Genomic DNA, 17,066 nt, shown 5'->3' with positions numbered 1-17,066 from the left:
TGAAACCCCCAATGACAAGCACAGAGGGGATCATGGAAAGTTTTAAAAGTGAGCCAGAAAGGAGAAAAAGTTTTTATTGGAGGCCTTTTTCCCACTTTAACTTTTCCAGGATGAGAGTATTACATTCTTACATACTTATAAGTTGCTGTACATAGTTACAAATTTAACCTTCTAGTCTGTCCTGATATTGTCACTGAAGTTAAACATATTTAATTTTTTCAACTGTATGACAAATGAGTCTAGTATTCATCTAGACATATGGGGCGGCCATGGCTCAAATGGTAGAGCAGGTCATCCAATAACGGAAGGGTTGGTGGTTCAAATCCCGCTCTGTCCCAGTCATGTGCTGTTGTGTTCTTGGGCAAGACACTTCATCCTCCTTGCCTCCAGTGCTGCTACTCACACTGGTGTATGAATGCGTATGGTGTTCGGAGGGGCTGTAGGCGCGGAATGGCAGCCATGCATCCGTCAGTCTGCCCCAGGTCAGCTGTGGATACAAATGTAGTTTACCACCACCAGAGGGGGAATGTGAGAGTGAATGAATAATGGATCCGCCATGTGCTTGGAGTATGCGTTCATAGAAGAGCGCTATATAAATCTAATCCATTATTACTATAATCTGTGGTGCATCCTTTATCTATATGTGTCCTGTTTCTTTTTATTACCCCTCCCCGCCCCCCAAGGGGAGGCAAAGGGTATTGGTTTTGGCTTGGTTTGTTTGTTTCTTTGTTTGTTAACACTCTAGCAGCAAAACTATTAGTTGAATTCACACCAGATTGGGTTTACAGATTGCCAGTTACCCAGAATAGATTTCATTACATTTTGGGAAAAGTAGATCAAAGTTCAAATTTTTAATTAGTTTTTTAAATCTTCCTCCCATTTAGTTGTAATGAGCAAAATTTCACATGTCGGTAGCAGCAAAACTCTTGGTTGAATTCACACTGAATTGGGTTATTAGATTGCCAGTGACCCAGAGTAGATGTGATTACATTTTGGGAAAAGTAGATCAAAGTTCAAATTTTTTTATTAATTTTTTTAATCTTTTTTTTTCTTCTCCCATTTACTTCTAATGGACGACATTTCAAATGTATAAAAACATGAGTTTAGTTTCAATTTACTTCAAACTTGGCACATATATAGAGGGAATTGATACGCTGACATCAGCACACGCATAGACAGGATGACATCAGCTGGATCGATGCCAAAATAAGCTACAATACATGTGAGGGGTGGGGTTTGTTGTGCCTGGAACCACTTGTTTTTGAATGTGTTTGTGTCGGTTAACATTAGCAGCGACTGGTTGTGTAGTTTCATGTGCTCTACACAGTAATAGTGTTGTCAGTGATTTTCCTACATTATATCATTCCTGTGGTGTCCTTTACTGTCTGAGCTGACCTGAGTTAGTCCGACCCTTTCACATGTTATATTTAACTTTCCTTCAGGTATCAAAATTGTACTTATTGTTCCCTGTAATGTTACATGATGACCGGGAAAACGGTTCTTGATCTCTTAGTGGCTGATCATTGGTTTTTGTTTGTTTTGTTAATTATCTTAGTTTCATATTTGCTGTGTTTTTCAACTTCTTGACTGTAGAAACCATGAGAATTTTTTTCCACTGATGTCACATTATTCTAATTTTTATGAGTTTATAGAAAGATCATATTCATCTAAAATAAACATGATATGGTTGTTGGAAGGAATGTGTGATGTCAGTGCCATAGAATTTGGCGTCCAGGAATCTCCCTCTGAGCTATAATAGTGTATTATTACTTCTGCCCTCACCGTACTATATGGCCACAAGAGATTCCCTGTCGGGAAAACTATAAAGTACAAGAAACTGTTATCATTATTATTATTGTTTTTTTTTTGTGGTCAGAACAATCCCCCATTTCTATGTTTTTTTTTTTTTTTCCTGCATTCATGCAAAGTTGTGTAAAGCAACAGCTAAATTACAGAACAAAAACCCCTCATGATTAAATACCATTTAGTTACATCTTAACCCATAAAGACCCGGTGCTACTTCTGTGTCAGTTCCCAAAAACATTTTTCTCTCTAGCTAATCTTTCTTGAGTGATTTATCACTATTTATTACAATATTATCTTCTATATTTTGCATGTTTCACTAATCATGTATTTTCCTATATTTAATTTCCTATATTTAATTAAGACGTACATGAAAAGTCAAAATAAACTTAAAGATTATAATATCCAAACAGATAAAACTGAAGAAAAAGTGACTTTTTCAGCAAAATATATCAATAACGATGATGAAGATGATGGTGTTTCCATGTTCACTATGGAGCCTCTGAACGTCCAGAAAGGGTCATATCTGATGACCATGAAAAGATGACAAACTGTATTTTACACCAATTATTTAGATGTATTGATAGGATTAGTGGATCAACAGGTATGAAACATTTCATATCAGTAGATGTTGTTGGCTGCCAGTGGATGTTTGGGTGTTTATAGGTTGAATTATTTATTACCCCGCCCCTCAAAGGGGAGGCAAGAGGGATTGTTTTTGGTTCGGTTTGTTTTTTTGTTTGTTTGGTTTTTTTAACACTAGTAGCAAAACTACTGGTTAAATTCATACCAAACTGGGTTTATAGATTGCCAGTGACCCAGAATAGATCTGATAAAATTTTGGGAAAAGTAGGTAAGAGTTCAATTTTTTTATTAAGTTTTTAAATCTTTTTTTTTCTCCATTTACTTATTCATTCATTCATTCAGTCATTTTCTGAACCCGCTTTATCCTCACTAGGGTCACGGGGGTCGCTTGGAGCCTATCCCAGCTACATAGGGGCGAAGGCGGGGTACACCCTGGACAAGTCCCCAGTTCATCCATTTACTTATAATGGCTGAAATTTCAAATATCTTTAACAGTAGAACTATAAGTTGAATTCATACCAAATTGGGTTTATAGATTACCAGTGACCCAGAATAAATGTGATTACATTTTGGGAAAAGTAGGTCAACGTTTAAATTTTTAATGCATTTTTTAAATCTTTAATTTCACCTCTAAAAACATCAATTTTGTTTCAATTTACTTCAAACTTCACTCTCAAAAACAGAGGTATGAGATCAGAACATTTATGTACCTGTAAGTACATTTTTGAAGAATGTTCTCTCAAAAGTACAATATTGGTCTTTAGGAGGCCAAAACTGCACCTTTAGACTATGAAAAAGGGTCCAAAATTATGTCAAGTACAAATTTGTACTATCAGGTACCCTGCAGCATTAAAAAATGTGTGTAGACCAAGAGAATAGGCTATAGGCTAGGATAACTGAACAGTAGGCCTAATTATAGTTCAAACATCAGGCTTAGCGCATTATTTATTATATATCACACTGTAATTACTCCATATTAAAGGCTTTTGACTTTTTAAATTTTATATTCTCTTTTGAAACTCTGCACTCCAACTCTTACTTTAATATGTGTGTGTTTTTATTTTTATTTATTCATTTATTTATTTTTTGATTTTATGTGTTGTTTTCTTACTTGCTGTTTTTAATCACCTTTTACATGTTTCTTTTATAATGTTTTAAATTTGTTTCTTTTTCCCTGTCATTGTATTTCAATGTCCTGTGTGAAACACCTTGAATTGCCTTGTTGCTGGAATGTGCTATACAAATAAACTTGCCTTGCCTATATTATATTTAATAATAATTTGTGTTTTAATTGAATAGCCCAATTAGCTCAATGATAATAGCCTAATAATTTATTTAGCTTATTAGAACCTCTGATTATTGCCATAATCTCTGTTTTATCAAGTTTTCATTCACACCTCCATGTCTTGATGTCGTAGCTTGCCTATACCGTTGTTTTTTTTTTTTTTTTTCTCAATTAGGCCACCGGTTCAAACTTTAAACATCATGGCATTATCAACTATACGAGAGTTTTCTTTCTATGTAAAGTACTTAAGGTACAAAAATGGACCATTTCGAAAGGGTACAGAAATGCCTCTCAAAAAAGTACACCCCCAGTGACAAGCATTTGTACCCTTTTAAGTACAAGCTGGTACCTCTATTTTTTGAGAGTGTTGGCACATACAGGGTGGGGAAGCAAAATTTACAATATTTTGAGGCAGGGATTGAAAGACAGTGTATGACCAATTAGTTTATTGAAAGTCATGAGAATTTATTTGCCACAAGAAAATTTACATAATAGAAAATGTTTTTATTCTGTGTGTCCTCCTTCTTTCTCAATAACTGCCTTCACACGCTTCCTGAAACTTGTGCAAGTGTTCCTCAAATATTCAGGTGACAACTTCTCCCATTCTTCTTTAATAGTATCTTCCAGACTTTCTCGTAAAAGTTTTGCTCATAGTCATTCTCTTCTTTCCATTATAAACAGTCTTTATGGACACTCCAACTATTTTTGAAATCTCCTTTGGTGTGACGAGTGCATTCAGCAAATCACACACTTTTTGACGTTTGCTTTCCTGATTACTCATATGGGCAAAAGTTTCTGAAAAGGTATGGATAATAGTGTTAGGTATGATTATGACATCAATATATGTTTGGTTTCAAAACAATGGATGTAGTGCCTGCTGAGAAAAAAACAACTAAATGTTCATTGTAAATTTTGCTTCCCCACCCTGTATATAGAGGCAATTGATATGGTAACATCAGCACACGCATAGACATGATGACATCAGCTGGATCGATGCCAAAATACGCTACAATACATGCAAGAGGTGGGGTTTGTTATGCCTTGCACCACTTGTTCTTATTTTGTTCATTTGTGTGCATTTTTCTGTTAAGATACTTTAAACACTAAACCTACCCTGTGCTCAGTCCATTCAATGTTAATTTTCTGGCTGTTAGTCACAGTGAAAAGTTCTTTACTGTGATCTCAATAGCTCTGCTGTACATCTAGAAGTTCCAACTGCTTCGCTGTGACATACACTGGCCGATCCACGTCCTCGGAGCTGAATGAGGGGTATGTAGTGGCCTTATGTCAGTCTGTCTGACATTAGCTGACAGGCGGAGGGGGTGAATGATGGCATTTCATAAAGAAGAATGGCAGTTTAACAGACCACCAGCTGCTTCCAAACACTCTTCCCTAACCCTCCCTTCCATTGCTTGCCCATGCATGTGAACAGTGTGTGTCCTGGCTGTGATTGTGCGTATTTGCTCTTTTTTCGGTCAGGGATTTGACCACGTGTGTGATCGCTAATTAACCACAATGTTGTACTCACATTTGGGAAGATAAACAAAACATGCCTCCTGCCCTACAAGAAATCACATGTAGGGCAGCGGCAGTGTGATGTTTTATGTCCAGATGACAAGAATCTCCCCAAGGGTCAATCGTTAATCTTATTTTAATTTCCCATGACTTGTAAGATTGTAAATCTCAGCAGGATTTTTAACTGGTACAAAGGTTTACTCGACTAATCCTGCTACAGGATCATTTCAGAAATAATCCAAAGATTTCTGTATTTTACTGAACAGAAGAACCGGCAGATGTCCGGAGTGGCTGCAGTCAGGATGATTATACAACTCTGGGAAAAAAAAAAAAAAAAAAAAAGAGACTACTGCAAAATGGTCACTTTCTCTGAATTTACCATTTATAGTTATGTGTTTGAGTAAAATGAATATTTTTGTTTTATTTTCTAAACTACCGACAACATTTCTCCACAATTCCAAAATAAAACTATTATTTATAGCATGTATTTGCAGAACATGACACATGGTCAAAATAACAAAAACATTAAAATCTCAAATAATGCAAAGAAAACCTGTTCATATTCATTCCTAAAAAACACAATAAAAAGTTGACACATCAATATTTGGTGGAATAACCCTGATTTTCAGTGACAGCTTTCACGTGTCTTGACTCTCCACTATTGCTGTTGGATGACTTTATGCAGCTCCTGGTACAGAAATTCAAGAAGCTCAGACATGTTCCATGGCTGTGACCATCCATGTTCCTACAGAAGTTTTCACAGTGGGTTCAGGTCTGGAGATTGGGCTGGCCATGACAGGGTCTTCATCTGGTGGTCCATCATCCACAGGAGCATTGTCCTGATAGAAGAACTAGTCCTCAGAGCTTGGGAACACTGTCAGAGCAGAAGTCCAGTAGTTTTTAATAGTAATTTTGGATTCCAGTTACTTTTGCGGTACTAATAGTACTGTTTTTGCCTATTGTAATAAGATAGTGATGGCCACAGAAGTGGTTTTTATACTTCTTAAATACGACATGAATCAGGTGTTTATTAATCCATAAAGACCCGGTTTTACTTTTGTGACAGCTCAAAAATATGTATTTTCTCTATATTTATATTCTTAAATGATTTATCACCACTTATTATGACATTATCCTCTGTATTGTGTTTTTTCAGCGAACATCAGGTATTTTCCAATATTTGTTTTACTGATCATGTGGATGTTCATAAAAGCTCAGATTAAAGTTGCGGGTTATTATATTAAAAGCAGAGAAAACTAAAGAAAAAGTGACCTTTTCAGCAATATATATCATTAACTGAACATAAAAACAAGTGTCTTCATCCACTGTCATTGATCCAACTCCATGGGTTTGTAGAAGATGATGGTGTTTCCATGGTAACTATAGAGCCTCTGAATGTCCCAATGGGTCATAATCTGATGACCATGAAAAGATGACAAACTGTATTTTACACCAATTATTTACATGTATTGATAAAATTACTGATTCAGAATTTATTAAACATTTTAGATTAGTAGATGCTTTTGGTTGTCGGTGGCTGTTTGGGTCTTTTGGTTCTTTTAATTTCATTGTACATATGTATTATGACAATAAAATTATTCTATTCTATTCTATTTATGGGTTAAGTAGAAAAGGGTGTGCTTGTGTTGGAATTCAACAGACACAGGAATGGAATGGCTGTCATACATGCAGACATGCTGGTTTCACAGGAAATTGCTGTGGCCTCTCAATTGTTTCCAGAGCTGTTAAGTTGCAACTGAATTGCATAAAGTCCTTCCTTTCCTTCCTCATTGTGGTCTAACTCTATTTAAGAAAAACAAAAACAAATCTATGATGCAATCAGATACAGCTGCCTTCGTAAAGCATCCAAGAGTTGATGCTTTCTGTCATAACCAAACCTTGATCCTTGAAAACACCTTTGAGACATGCGCATCTTCTGCCTACTATAATGGTTTTGTAATAAAACGCTAAAGTGGATAAAATGTCAACCTCGATGGGAAAACATTCAACTTTCTACTGCAATTAGTCCCCGTGAAATCGTGGCGGTTTGCAGCCTGGGAGTCGTGCTTGTTGTGAAGCTGATGCTTTCTGTTCTCAACATGGGCTTGTGTTGCCCGCTGGAGGCGAGGCGGGGGAAGACACGCAAACGGAAGAGAAAGATAAAGTGCGCCGTATTTCCCCGACTCTCCCCCGCTCGCTGTAGATAGTTGCGGCCACCCTCTTCGTCTCCTCAGCACAGAGACGAGGTATTGGCAGGGTGAGGGGTGCCAGCTCTACATTCTGATCGCACAAGTGGAACCTTCAAATTTCAAAAAAAAAAAAAAAAAAAAAGATGAAACTATACTGTGATTGTGATTAGAATTAAATATGTGATATTTCGTATAAATTATATAAAATGACACGTGAAGTGATGGAAGGGAACTCGTCTTGCTTCCTGCCTGTCATCCACAGGTCCGCGCGCACTGACTCTCATTTATTTATTTATTTATTTATTTAGTCGATGCGCGCTCCCGCTGCGCTATCCAGAGCGCTCCTCAGTCTCTCCTCTCTTCACTTCGCTTCCTCTCCTCCTCTCTACAGCTTCCAGAACTATAGCGCAACCGTCCCCATCACTCTTTTTCCTCCCCTCCTCCTCTTTCTCTCACCGCCAGATCTCGCTCCTCTGCGTCTCTCACCCCTTCGCTTCCCCCTCCACCTCCCCAGCTCAGTCCCTCACTTCTCTCTGACGCACGACAAGGAAACGGACCGAGGAGAATATATATTTAAAATATATATATATCTATAAGAGACAAAAAAAAAAAAAAAAAAAAAAAAAAAAAGAAAGAAAAAAGAACAGCAGCTGACCTAACATCGATATGATCCACAGACTGTTGCACCGGGAAGGTACACGGTCTTGAAGCCGAGAAGAGGACACTCTTATCCGGCTACACTGTTTTGGAGCGCTCGCCTGGGAGGAGGCGGCGGCGGAGGAAGAGGAGGAGGAGGAGGAGCAGAGGGGAGGAAGGGAAAGCGGACGGGCACAAGTCGAGGACTTGCATTTTAAGCAAACTGCTTAGGGGAAAAAAGGGAGAAGAGAAAGAACGGGAGAGAGTCAGAGTCACCGGAGAGCGAGAGTGGGAAAGATTACATTCCTATCACGTCTTCATTTCTCCTCTCTCCTCTCTTTTGCCACAGTCACTGAGAGGGTGAGGGAAGGAAAGAGAGAGAGAGAGGGAGAGGGAGAGAGAGAGAGAGAGAGAGGGAAGAAGGAGAGAGCGAGCAAGAGAGAGATCTAACAAGATTCAAACTAGTGGTCTTATTTTCCCGATGCTTTCCAATTGCACTAAAAAACTAAGGTGAGTGGCTTTGCGTTGCGTTATTGGCTTTACGTTTGCATAACATAACGAAAGCGTATATGCAGATGTGTGTGTCTGTATGTGATGATCTGCTCCTTGGTGTCTGCATAGCCATGGACTTCAAAAAAGAAACAACAAGCGCTCTACATAGCCCGAATCGAGGATAACGGATCGCAGGAATCCTGTCGACTGATCAATAGCCGTTTGTTCTTTTTTATTCACTGTTTTCCTGCCAATGTCACGACGGAAGGCTACTGCATTATGCTTGGCATGTATTTCAATAAGCGGCTGTGGTTCCTGTGTCGTATTGACAGCAAGGTTATTTTTTGGGGGGGGTGGTGGGGGGGGGGGGGGGATTTCAGCAAATGAGAATGTCTACAGTGCTTTGTAGTCACCGTCACATCTCAGATATTGCTGTAGCATTGACTGAAAATCATTTCTACATCAGGATTGTACCACAGATACTTTAATTCCTGCAACTATTGCGCTGAGGAGAATGTTCCCCAGCACAGTTGGAGATGCCTACATGTAGCTCAATTCATGTGCGCATCTCTTGCCTTCTCCCTCGTCAAAGCCCTTCTTCTCCGTCTCCCTCTGTCCGTTTTCCTCCTGTTCCCCCCTTGCGAACGGTTCGATCACCCTGTTCTCCGTTCTCTCCCTCACAGCCCGGCATCGGACGGCGAGCGGGACGCACCGGGCGACGACAGGACACACCGCAGGAGGATATGTGAAGTTGGAATCCCACTAAACTAAGTACGTATATACCACGCGATTTGACACACCCCAAGGGAATATAACACGGCACGCATACATTTTTAATTGCTTTAAATAGCTATCGTTACTACTTTTTTTTTTCCTGCGCTTTTTGATTGCGGTCATGGAAGCGAAATCAGGGAATACTCGGATTACGCACGGAGAGTGAAATAAAAGCTGTTTTTTTTTTCTCTCTGCGAGGAGGCTGTGTTTGTGGATTTTTCATTTATTTGTTTAATCCCCGGTGCGTTTTACTGTCACCTCTATTTTTTTTTTTTTTTTGGGATTACAATACATTTCTATTTTTGATCGTTTTTATCTTTTTCTTGTGGCTTGGCCGAAGGCTTCAGCACCATGGACAGCGGCTGTGCTCATTCTCCTCTGGATTTTCAGCACCTTTTCTGAACGGACAGCGCTCTGCCACGGCGGTCATGTGTGCGTGAAAAGTCAAAAGCCCACAGAAAAGATATTCAGAGGCGTTAGTGTGACTGCATCCCCCCCCCACCCCCACCTTACACACACATACACACACACATAGACACACACACACACACACCGATAACCACCGAACTGAACCCATTTGATGGCATTTGATCTCATAATCAGATTTTCTTTTTCAAATATGATCAAAAATGAGCATTCACCAGTGTTAAGAACTACCCAAACACTGAGATTTGACTGAGTAGCAGCAGCTTCGCCCACTGCGATTTTCACTCGTGCCGTTGTTGTTGCTCTGATTCTCAGATGGCAACACCAATTTGTAAAGCACAAGTTGTGTTGATGGTAATTGTGCTATTGACACGTTTAAACACCACCCTAAATCACTGGCATTTAAGGTTGTGTTTTCATCCAAATAAATGCTGGGTAAACAGGCCGTGAAGTTTTCAGAAGATCCGACTCGGTGGATTTTTTTCTATTTTTTTCTTTTTCTTTCTTCCTCTTTTTTTTCGTCAATTACTGCCACTTTTTGTCAAGTAGATTCGAGCAGAAAAGGACAAGTAAATATAGGTGAGTCTTGTCAGAAATAATGGTAACCAAGCCGCCACCTCTTCCGCTCCTGCATCAGACCTTCCGTGCACCTGCTTTAATTTCCACAGCGCGCCTCTGAACTCTCGTTTGCCGAAAGAGGGATTGAGGTCCCTGTTATGTAATAAATACAAGAGAGGGGATGGTTTCTCCTCACCACTAACCTCACCCACCTGCAGTTGCCTTCGTTTATTCATAGCGATAAGCATCTCTGAGGTGATTTATTGCAACCCCTACTAGCATATCAGCTGTATAATAAATGGCAATTCCACCTATACATTGACGTTAGCTGTCTCTGTATGGAGATTTGTTTGGGTTGCTTGAGATGATATTACCCATTTAAGAGTGCACAGCTTAAATTTTGTTTGAAATACCCAGCAATATTGCAACATTGAATGTAGTCCACACTGTCATTCTATTATTCATTGGTATTCATTTCAAAGCTGTTTTCCATTCTACTGAAACTAATGTACCCCCCTCTCTCCAATATCTACCTCCCTGTTTTCTTGTCTCCATGTGTGTGTATGTGTGTGTGTGTATGTCCTCTATATGTGTGTTTGTACTTCCTATCCCCATTCTCTCCCTCTCTGTTCATTATTGCAGTGCTGTGAAGTGGCTCTGTCCCTGGAGCCGAGACTTCATCCCTCTGGTGTCAGCGAGGATGCTGTGGGTTACCTTGCTGAGCACCATAGCCTTAGGATGGACCACCCCAATCCCACTACTAGAGGACTCAGAGGAGATCGACGAGCCCTGCTTCGAGCCCTGCTACTGCGAGGTCAAAGAGGGCATCTTCCATGTCCACTGTGACAGTAAAGGATTTACAAATGTCAGCCAGATCTCCCAGATATGGAGCCGGCCCTTCAAGCTCAATCTGCAGAGAAACTCGATGAGGAAGCTTTACTTCAACAGCTTCCTCCACCTAAACAATGCCATATCCATTAATCTGGGTAATAACGCCTTGCAAGATATCCATGCTGGAGCGTTCAATGGCTTAGGAATACTCAAACGGCTGTTCCTACATGAGAACAAACTAGAAGTTTTTCGGAATGACACTTTTCTTGGCTTAGAGAGTTTAGAGTATCTCCAGGCGGACTACAATGTTATCAAACGGATTGAAAGCGGTGCATTTAGGCATCTTCACAAATTACGAGTGCTCATTCTGAATGACAATCTGATCCCTGTGCTCCCAAATTATCTTTTCCGGTCTGTATCACTTACACATCTGGACCTGAGAGGAAACAGACTAAAGACATTGCCTTATAAGGGCATGCTGGAGTATGTTGGGCGGAGCTTAATGGAAATCCAGCTGGAGGAGAACCCATGGAACTGTGTGTGTGAGATAGTTCAATTAAAAACATGGCTGGAGAGAATCCCTTATACAGCTTTGGTTGGTGAGATCACATGTGAATACCCATTCCACTTACATGGGAAAGACTTACGGGAAATCAAGCGGAGTGAGCTCTGTCCGCTGCTCTCCGATGCAGAGATTGAGGCCAAGTTGGGAATTCCCCGGGTCCCATTCAACAATGAGAACACATGGCCTACTAAACCTTCCTCCATGCTCTCCTCCTTTCACAACACAGCCTCCTCTGTGGAATATAAGGAAAGAGTTCCCAAGCCTACCAAACGACCACCTCGACCCACAAAGAACCCCCCAACCCCACGTAGTATTTACCCAGGCATCAACCAACCCCCTATTGCTGGCTACCAAACAAGACCCCCCATCCCAATCATTTGTCCAGCTGGATGCATTTGCAACCTACACATTAATGACCTGGGACTCACAGTGAACTGTAAAGAAAAAGGCTTTCACAACATCTCTGAGCTCCTGCCACGGCCTCTCAATGCAAAGAAATTGTATCTCAGTGGAAACCTAATACAGAAAATCTACCGTTCTGATTTTTGGAACTTCTCAAGTTTGGATTTACTGCATCTGGGGAATAATCGGATATCATACGTCCAGGAAGGCGCCTTTATCAACTTGCCAAACTTAAAGAGTTTATATCTAAATGGGAATGACATTGAGAGACTAACCCCTGGGATGTTTAGGGGACTGCACATGTTGAGCTATCTTTATTTTGAGTATAATGTCATACGTGAGATACAGCCTAACTCCTTCTCCCTAATGCCAACCCTCCAGCTGGTTTTTCTTAACGACAACCTGCTCCGCTCCCTTCCAACTGACGTCTTTGCTGGCACCAACCTGGCACGCCTGAACCTCCGCAACAACTACTTTCTCTCTCTGCCTGTGCGTGGTGTTCTTGAGCATCTGACCTCCATCGTCCAGATTGATCTCCATCAGAACCCCTGGGACTGCTCCTGTGATATCATCCCCCTGAAGCAGTGGCTGGAGAAGCTCTCCTCTGTCATTGTGGTTGGTGATGTCATCTGCAAGACACCTGAGTTTGCTTTTGGGAAGGACCTGCGATCACTGGAGGTGGAGGTCATCTGTCCTGAGCTGAAATATTCTTCAGGCCCCTCACCGGTTCTGCCTGGGGATGACCTTACCACAGGGAGCTCTGAAATGGGGGAGGCAGGTTCAAGGGGGGCTGTCCCTCTGTCTGTCCTCATCCTCAGCCTCCTCATTCTCTTCATCTCTGCTGTTTTTGTGGCTGCCGGGCTTTTTGCCTTTGTTCTTCGTCGGAGGAAGAAGCTGCCCTTCAGGAAGCGTTCGGAGGTAGATCTGACCGGGATCCAGATGCAGTGCAGGATTTTCGAGGACCCACCTAGGCAAAGTAGTGCTGGTAATGCTGGCACACCAGAGAAACCGACACCCAGTATGCACACACACACTCACACCACTCACACACATGCCCACGGTCATGTTTATGATTACATCCCTCACCCTGTCACTCAGATGTGTAACAACCCCATCTATAAGCCCAGAGAGGGGGAGATAGCAGAAGAGGAGAGAGGGCACTTTTCAGAGAAGAAAGACAATGGCAGCAGTAGCAACAGTAACTACAGAACCTTGTTAGAAAAAGAGAGAGAGTGGACCCTGGCCGTTTCTAACTCTCAACTCAACACAATCGTCACAGTCAACCACACCACTGCTGATATGGCAGGATTTCATGAGAATGGTGGGCTCTGCCCAACAGTGATTGACAGTCAGAGGCCCACTCCAACTGTGGGCTTTGTAGACTGTCTCTATGGGACAGTACCCAAACTAAAGGACATGCATGTGGCGCATGCACACCCACCAGGCATGCAGTACCCAGACTTGCAGCAGGATGCACGGCTGAAGGAGACATTGCTTTTCACGGCGGGGAAAGGCTGCTACCCCGACCCGTCCCAAAGCGATTACCTCGAGTTAAGGGCCAAACTTCAAACCAAGCCGGATTACCTCGAAGTCTTGGAAAAATCTTATCGGTTTTAACATCTCTAGCCCATGGAGAAAAACAAAACACAAATTCCTTGTGTTCACTTTGCCACCCTCAAAACAAAATCACCCACAACCAGTTTGAAAAATAAACTTGGAAAGGCAGCATGATATCAATAAAATATTATATTACAGTTACAACGTTTCCCCCCAAATCACTTTGGAGGAGAGGCCATTCTCAGATATTTCAATGAAGTGCCTTTTTTCAGAGTAGCCAGCAATGTCAACAGCCGTTATTTTTATAATATATAAATATCTATATGCCCAAGAGAGAGTAAAATATGAATGAGAGGGGCACCGGGGAATAACGCATACAAAACATCCTAAAATGCATCTATCACTAAAACCCCTTTTTATGGAGTGATACACAAGACGCACGGGAGCTGGAAGTCTCCTTGACTTGGGGGTGGGGGGGTTCTTTTGGTCTCTCTTGCCCTGACTTGGATGTACAAATACCCGGAGGCGTGCACAGAAGTTTGTAGGAAATTACTGAAAGAGGAAAAAAAAAAAAACATTATAAATGAACTGCAGTTTGCTGCATGCACTCGCTTCAGTGCAGGAAGCGAGGGGATCTACTGAGAACTATTACATCACATTATAAACAGAGATACTGCAACGCACTTACAGTTCAGTGTTCTATTTAATTTTTATATCTTATTAATATGGTTATTACTATTAATGAGGACTTCTGTCTATATCAGGGTGCTTCTTGTAAAAAGGACGCGCCGACGCACGGATGGTAAAACATTTGTGAATATTATTGTAAGACAACGCTCAAGGTTTTCTGGATAGCCTATTTCCACGCACTTTGTTAAGACCATCCCCTCCATTTGCTTCTGGATTCCCCATCGTCACCCACTAACGGCTTTGTAGGAGGCACTTTTAATGTTTTCTCTCACAAAGATTTGAAGAAAATGTGCATATATTTATTCTGTAATTTCAGTGAAGAATTTAATTGTAAAGGTAATGTTAAATCAATGTATAGTGATTATGCGTCTGGTATAGCCTTCTTAATAAAAACAAAGTCTTCAATCAAATGATGAAAGGCTTGATGCCACGGGAACATGTGTGTGGAACGCATATTGACAGGCTGTCTGTTCCGGTGTCTTGTTGAAATGGTTAAAGCTGTGGTGAGCCATCATGAGATAAGTGCTGCTGGGGATGGGAGAATGGCTAGTGAACCAATAGACGGGAATCGGGGGCAATAACATGGTTCAAATTATGCATAGTTCTTTATTATTTGCGGTTTTAGAACCCAGCTCTTATAGTGTCTATAAACGGATGAGTAGACTTTTCTTTTCCCGTTGCTGGATACCATCATTCACCAGTGTGCTATGTATTTTAGATAACCAGCACGTTTCTGGTAAGAAATGGATGTAAGGTGATGGTTTGATGGATGGAGTTTTAGAAGAGCGCAGAGCCAGAATAAGTCAAACCAATGCGCTCAGGCATGCTGCGTTTTTTTTTTGTTTTTTTTTTTTTTTTTTGCTGGTTGTAGGTGCACAAACACTTAGGAGAATGAGTGGAAACGTGACTGGAAGCCGCTCTTGAATTTGCGCATTAAACCCTCTGCCTGCCTCCAAAGTAGCAGTGCTGGTTCCGTCCACCGGAGGGCGACAAAAAACATGCCCACGTTCACAATGGAGGTTCAGTAGATTGGGTGAGGTTCTAATGTAATGCACAAACGTCTCTAATAGGTAATCTAGTCTCATTTTCTGTATGAAATATTTCCAGAATTGCATCTACATAAGAAGCACCTACCCACCAGAGGTATTTCACGTCTAATTTTTGTTTTGTTTTTTCCTCGCTCATTGTTTTCCTCATCTGTTACAAGTATTTAAAAAAAAAAAAAAAAAAAAAAAAAAAACAGCAGAATAAAAAGTGGTGGAAGAAAATGCAAAATTTTAAAGGAAACCTTTATCATGAGAGTGATGATCAACATTGGAATTTTAATGTCTGAAAAAAAGGTTAAAAATGTTTATCCCTGACATGTTTGTTTTGTTTTTGTTTTTTTTCCCTGTGCATTGAATAGTCATCAGTTGCTTAACACATGTTGTGAATTCTTTGCTATTTGATTCATTTTAGTAACAAATAATACACATGGATGGAAAAGCAAATATGAAGCAGGTGTGGACTAAATATGGTGTTACATTATACAATCTTACAAGCTGTTTCTTTTTCTTATGGTGACTTTTAATTTGGTAAAGAAAAAAAAACAAAAAAAATGAGATCTTGATGTCTATAAATTTGTGAATTTATAAGAAGAGGAGGGTGAATTTCTGTTTTGTTTTATAATTGGCATGATATGCAACTTGCTTTGGTTTAAAAGAGTTATAGGAGTGGTGCTCCTCAGTTCAATTGGATGTTATAGTTTCTCATATGTGTCAACTTATAGTAAGTGGAAAATGTAGCAAACCACACTCTTTCCTGTTAAATGGGAAGACCCTTAGCTCGTCTAGAAAAGTCATCTTGAGTAATTTATCATCAATGATCCGGTCTCCTAGCTTGCATAATATGGAACATTTATCCTTGTGTTGTATTCATTGTTTTATTTTCTTGACAATTATTGCTCTAATGCGTGGAGGTCACCTTCATTTAAAGCCTTTGTAAGTATGGTAGCATTATGACATCAAGACTTTTATTTTATTTTTTATTTTATTTTCCGACTCACTTGCAGATACTTTAAAAATGCTGTACCCCATGTTCTGCTGCCCTACCTCATTTATCTGCCTTTATCACTTATACACTCACACCCACAGACATTTAGAGACATGAACGCACACACACAGGCACACATAAAGACTCCCTTTTCCTGACCAAGAGGTTGGACTACACTATATGGTCAGCATTTTCAGTGTGCACTCAGTTTGATTAAAAACATAATGCATTGCTCTGTTAATCCCAACCTTCACCATCATCCCTACCCCCCAAAAGATAAATAAATAAAGTTTTGGGATCATTGATGATTTTTGCCAGAGTTCCATATCTTGGCAACTTTTTTTTTTTTTTATACTCTGCCCTGTCATCCCGCACCCACCCACAATAATATTTCACAAATGAGTGCTGGGCTTTGTCCCATTACACCATGCTGAGTGGTTTTATTCCAATAAATCCTCTTGTTATCCTGCACCAATATCTCCAAGTGATTTCATAAATATTAGATAAAGCAGCCATTGGGATTGAAGGGTGGCTAAATGTTTCTTTTGTGTGAAATGTAAACATGCACTGCTTGTTTAAATCTGTCTCTATTATGTGAGTGATATTTGATTTCCACAGTGGAGTTAACCTTTCCTTCAACATCTCTCTTGAGGTACTGTATTTTGGCAAGACTTCAGCACGGTAAATGCAGAGCGTGCTTCTCTATACCCTTGGCTTCCTCTGTGTT

At 40.4% G+C, this 17,066-nt stretch overlaps 1 protein-coding gene across 1 annotated transcript; it reads left to right on the top strand.

Annotated features, from left to right (window-relative positions):
• The first annotated feature begins 7,720 nt into the window (after positions 1–7,720).
• slitrk3a (SLIT and NTRK-like family, member 3a) lies at positions 7,721–16,644 on the top strand. Its single transcript, XM_030151978.1, has 3 exons — positions 7,721–8,523; positions 9,189–9,276; positions 10,906–16,644. Exon 3 carries the CDS (start codon positions 10,964–10,966, stop codon positions 13,676–13,678), a length of 2,715 nt encoding a protein of 904 aa, XP_030007838.1. The 5' UTR covers positions 7,721–8,523; positions 9,189–9,276; positions 10,906–10,963; the 3' UTR covers positions 13,679–16,644.
• The last annotated feature ends 422 nt before the right edge of the window (positions 16,645–17,066 follow it).

Source organism: Sphaeramia orbicularis, chromosome 13 (genome assembly GCF_902148855.1).
Source record: "Sphaeramia orbicularis chromosome 13, fSphaOr1.1, whole genome shotgun sequence".
In the NCBI taxonomy this organism is placed as follows: Eukaryota; Metazoa; Chordata; class Actinopteri; order Kurtiformes; family Apogonidae; genus Sphaeramia; species Sphaeramia orbicularis.
The sequence above is the reverse complement of the archived record's forward strand: the minus strand, read 5'-3'. Positions and strand labels throughout refer to the sequence as shown.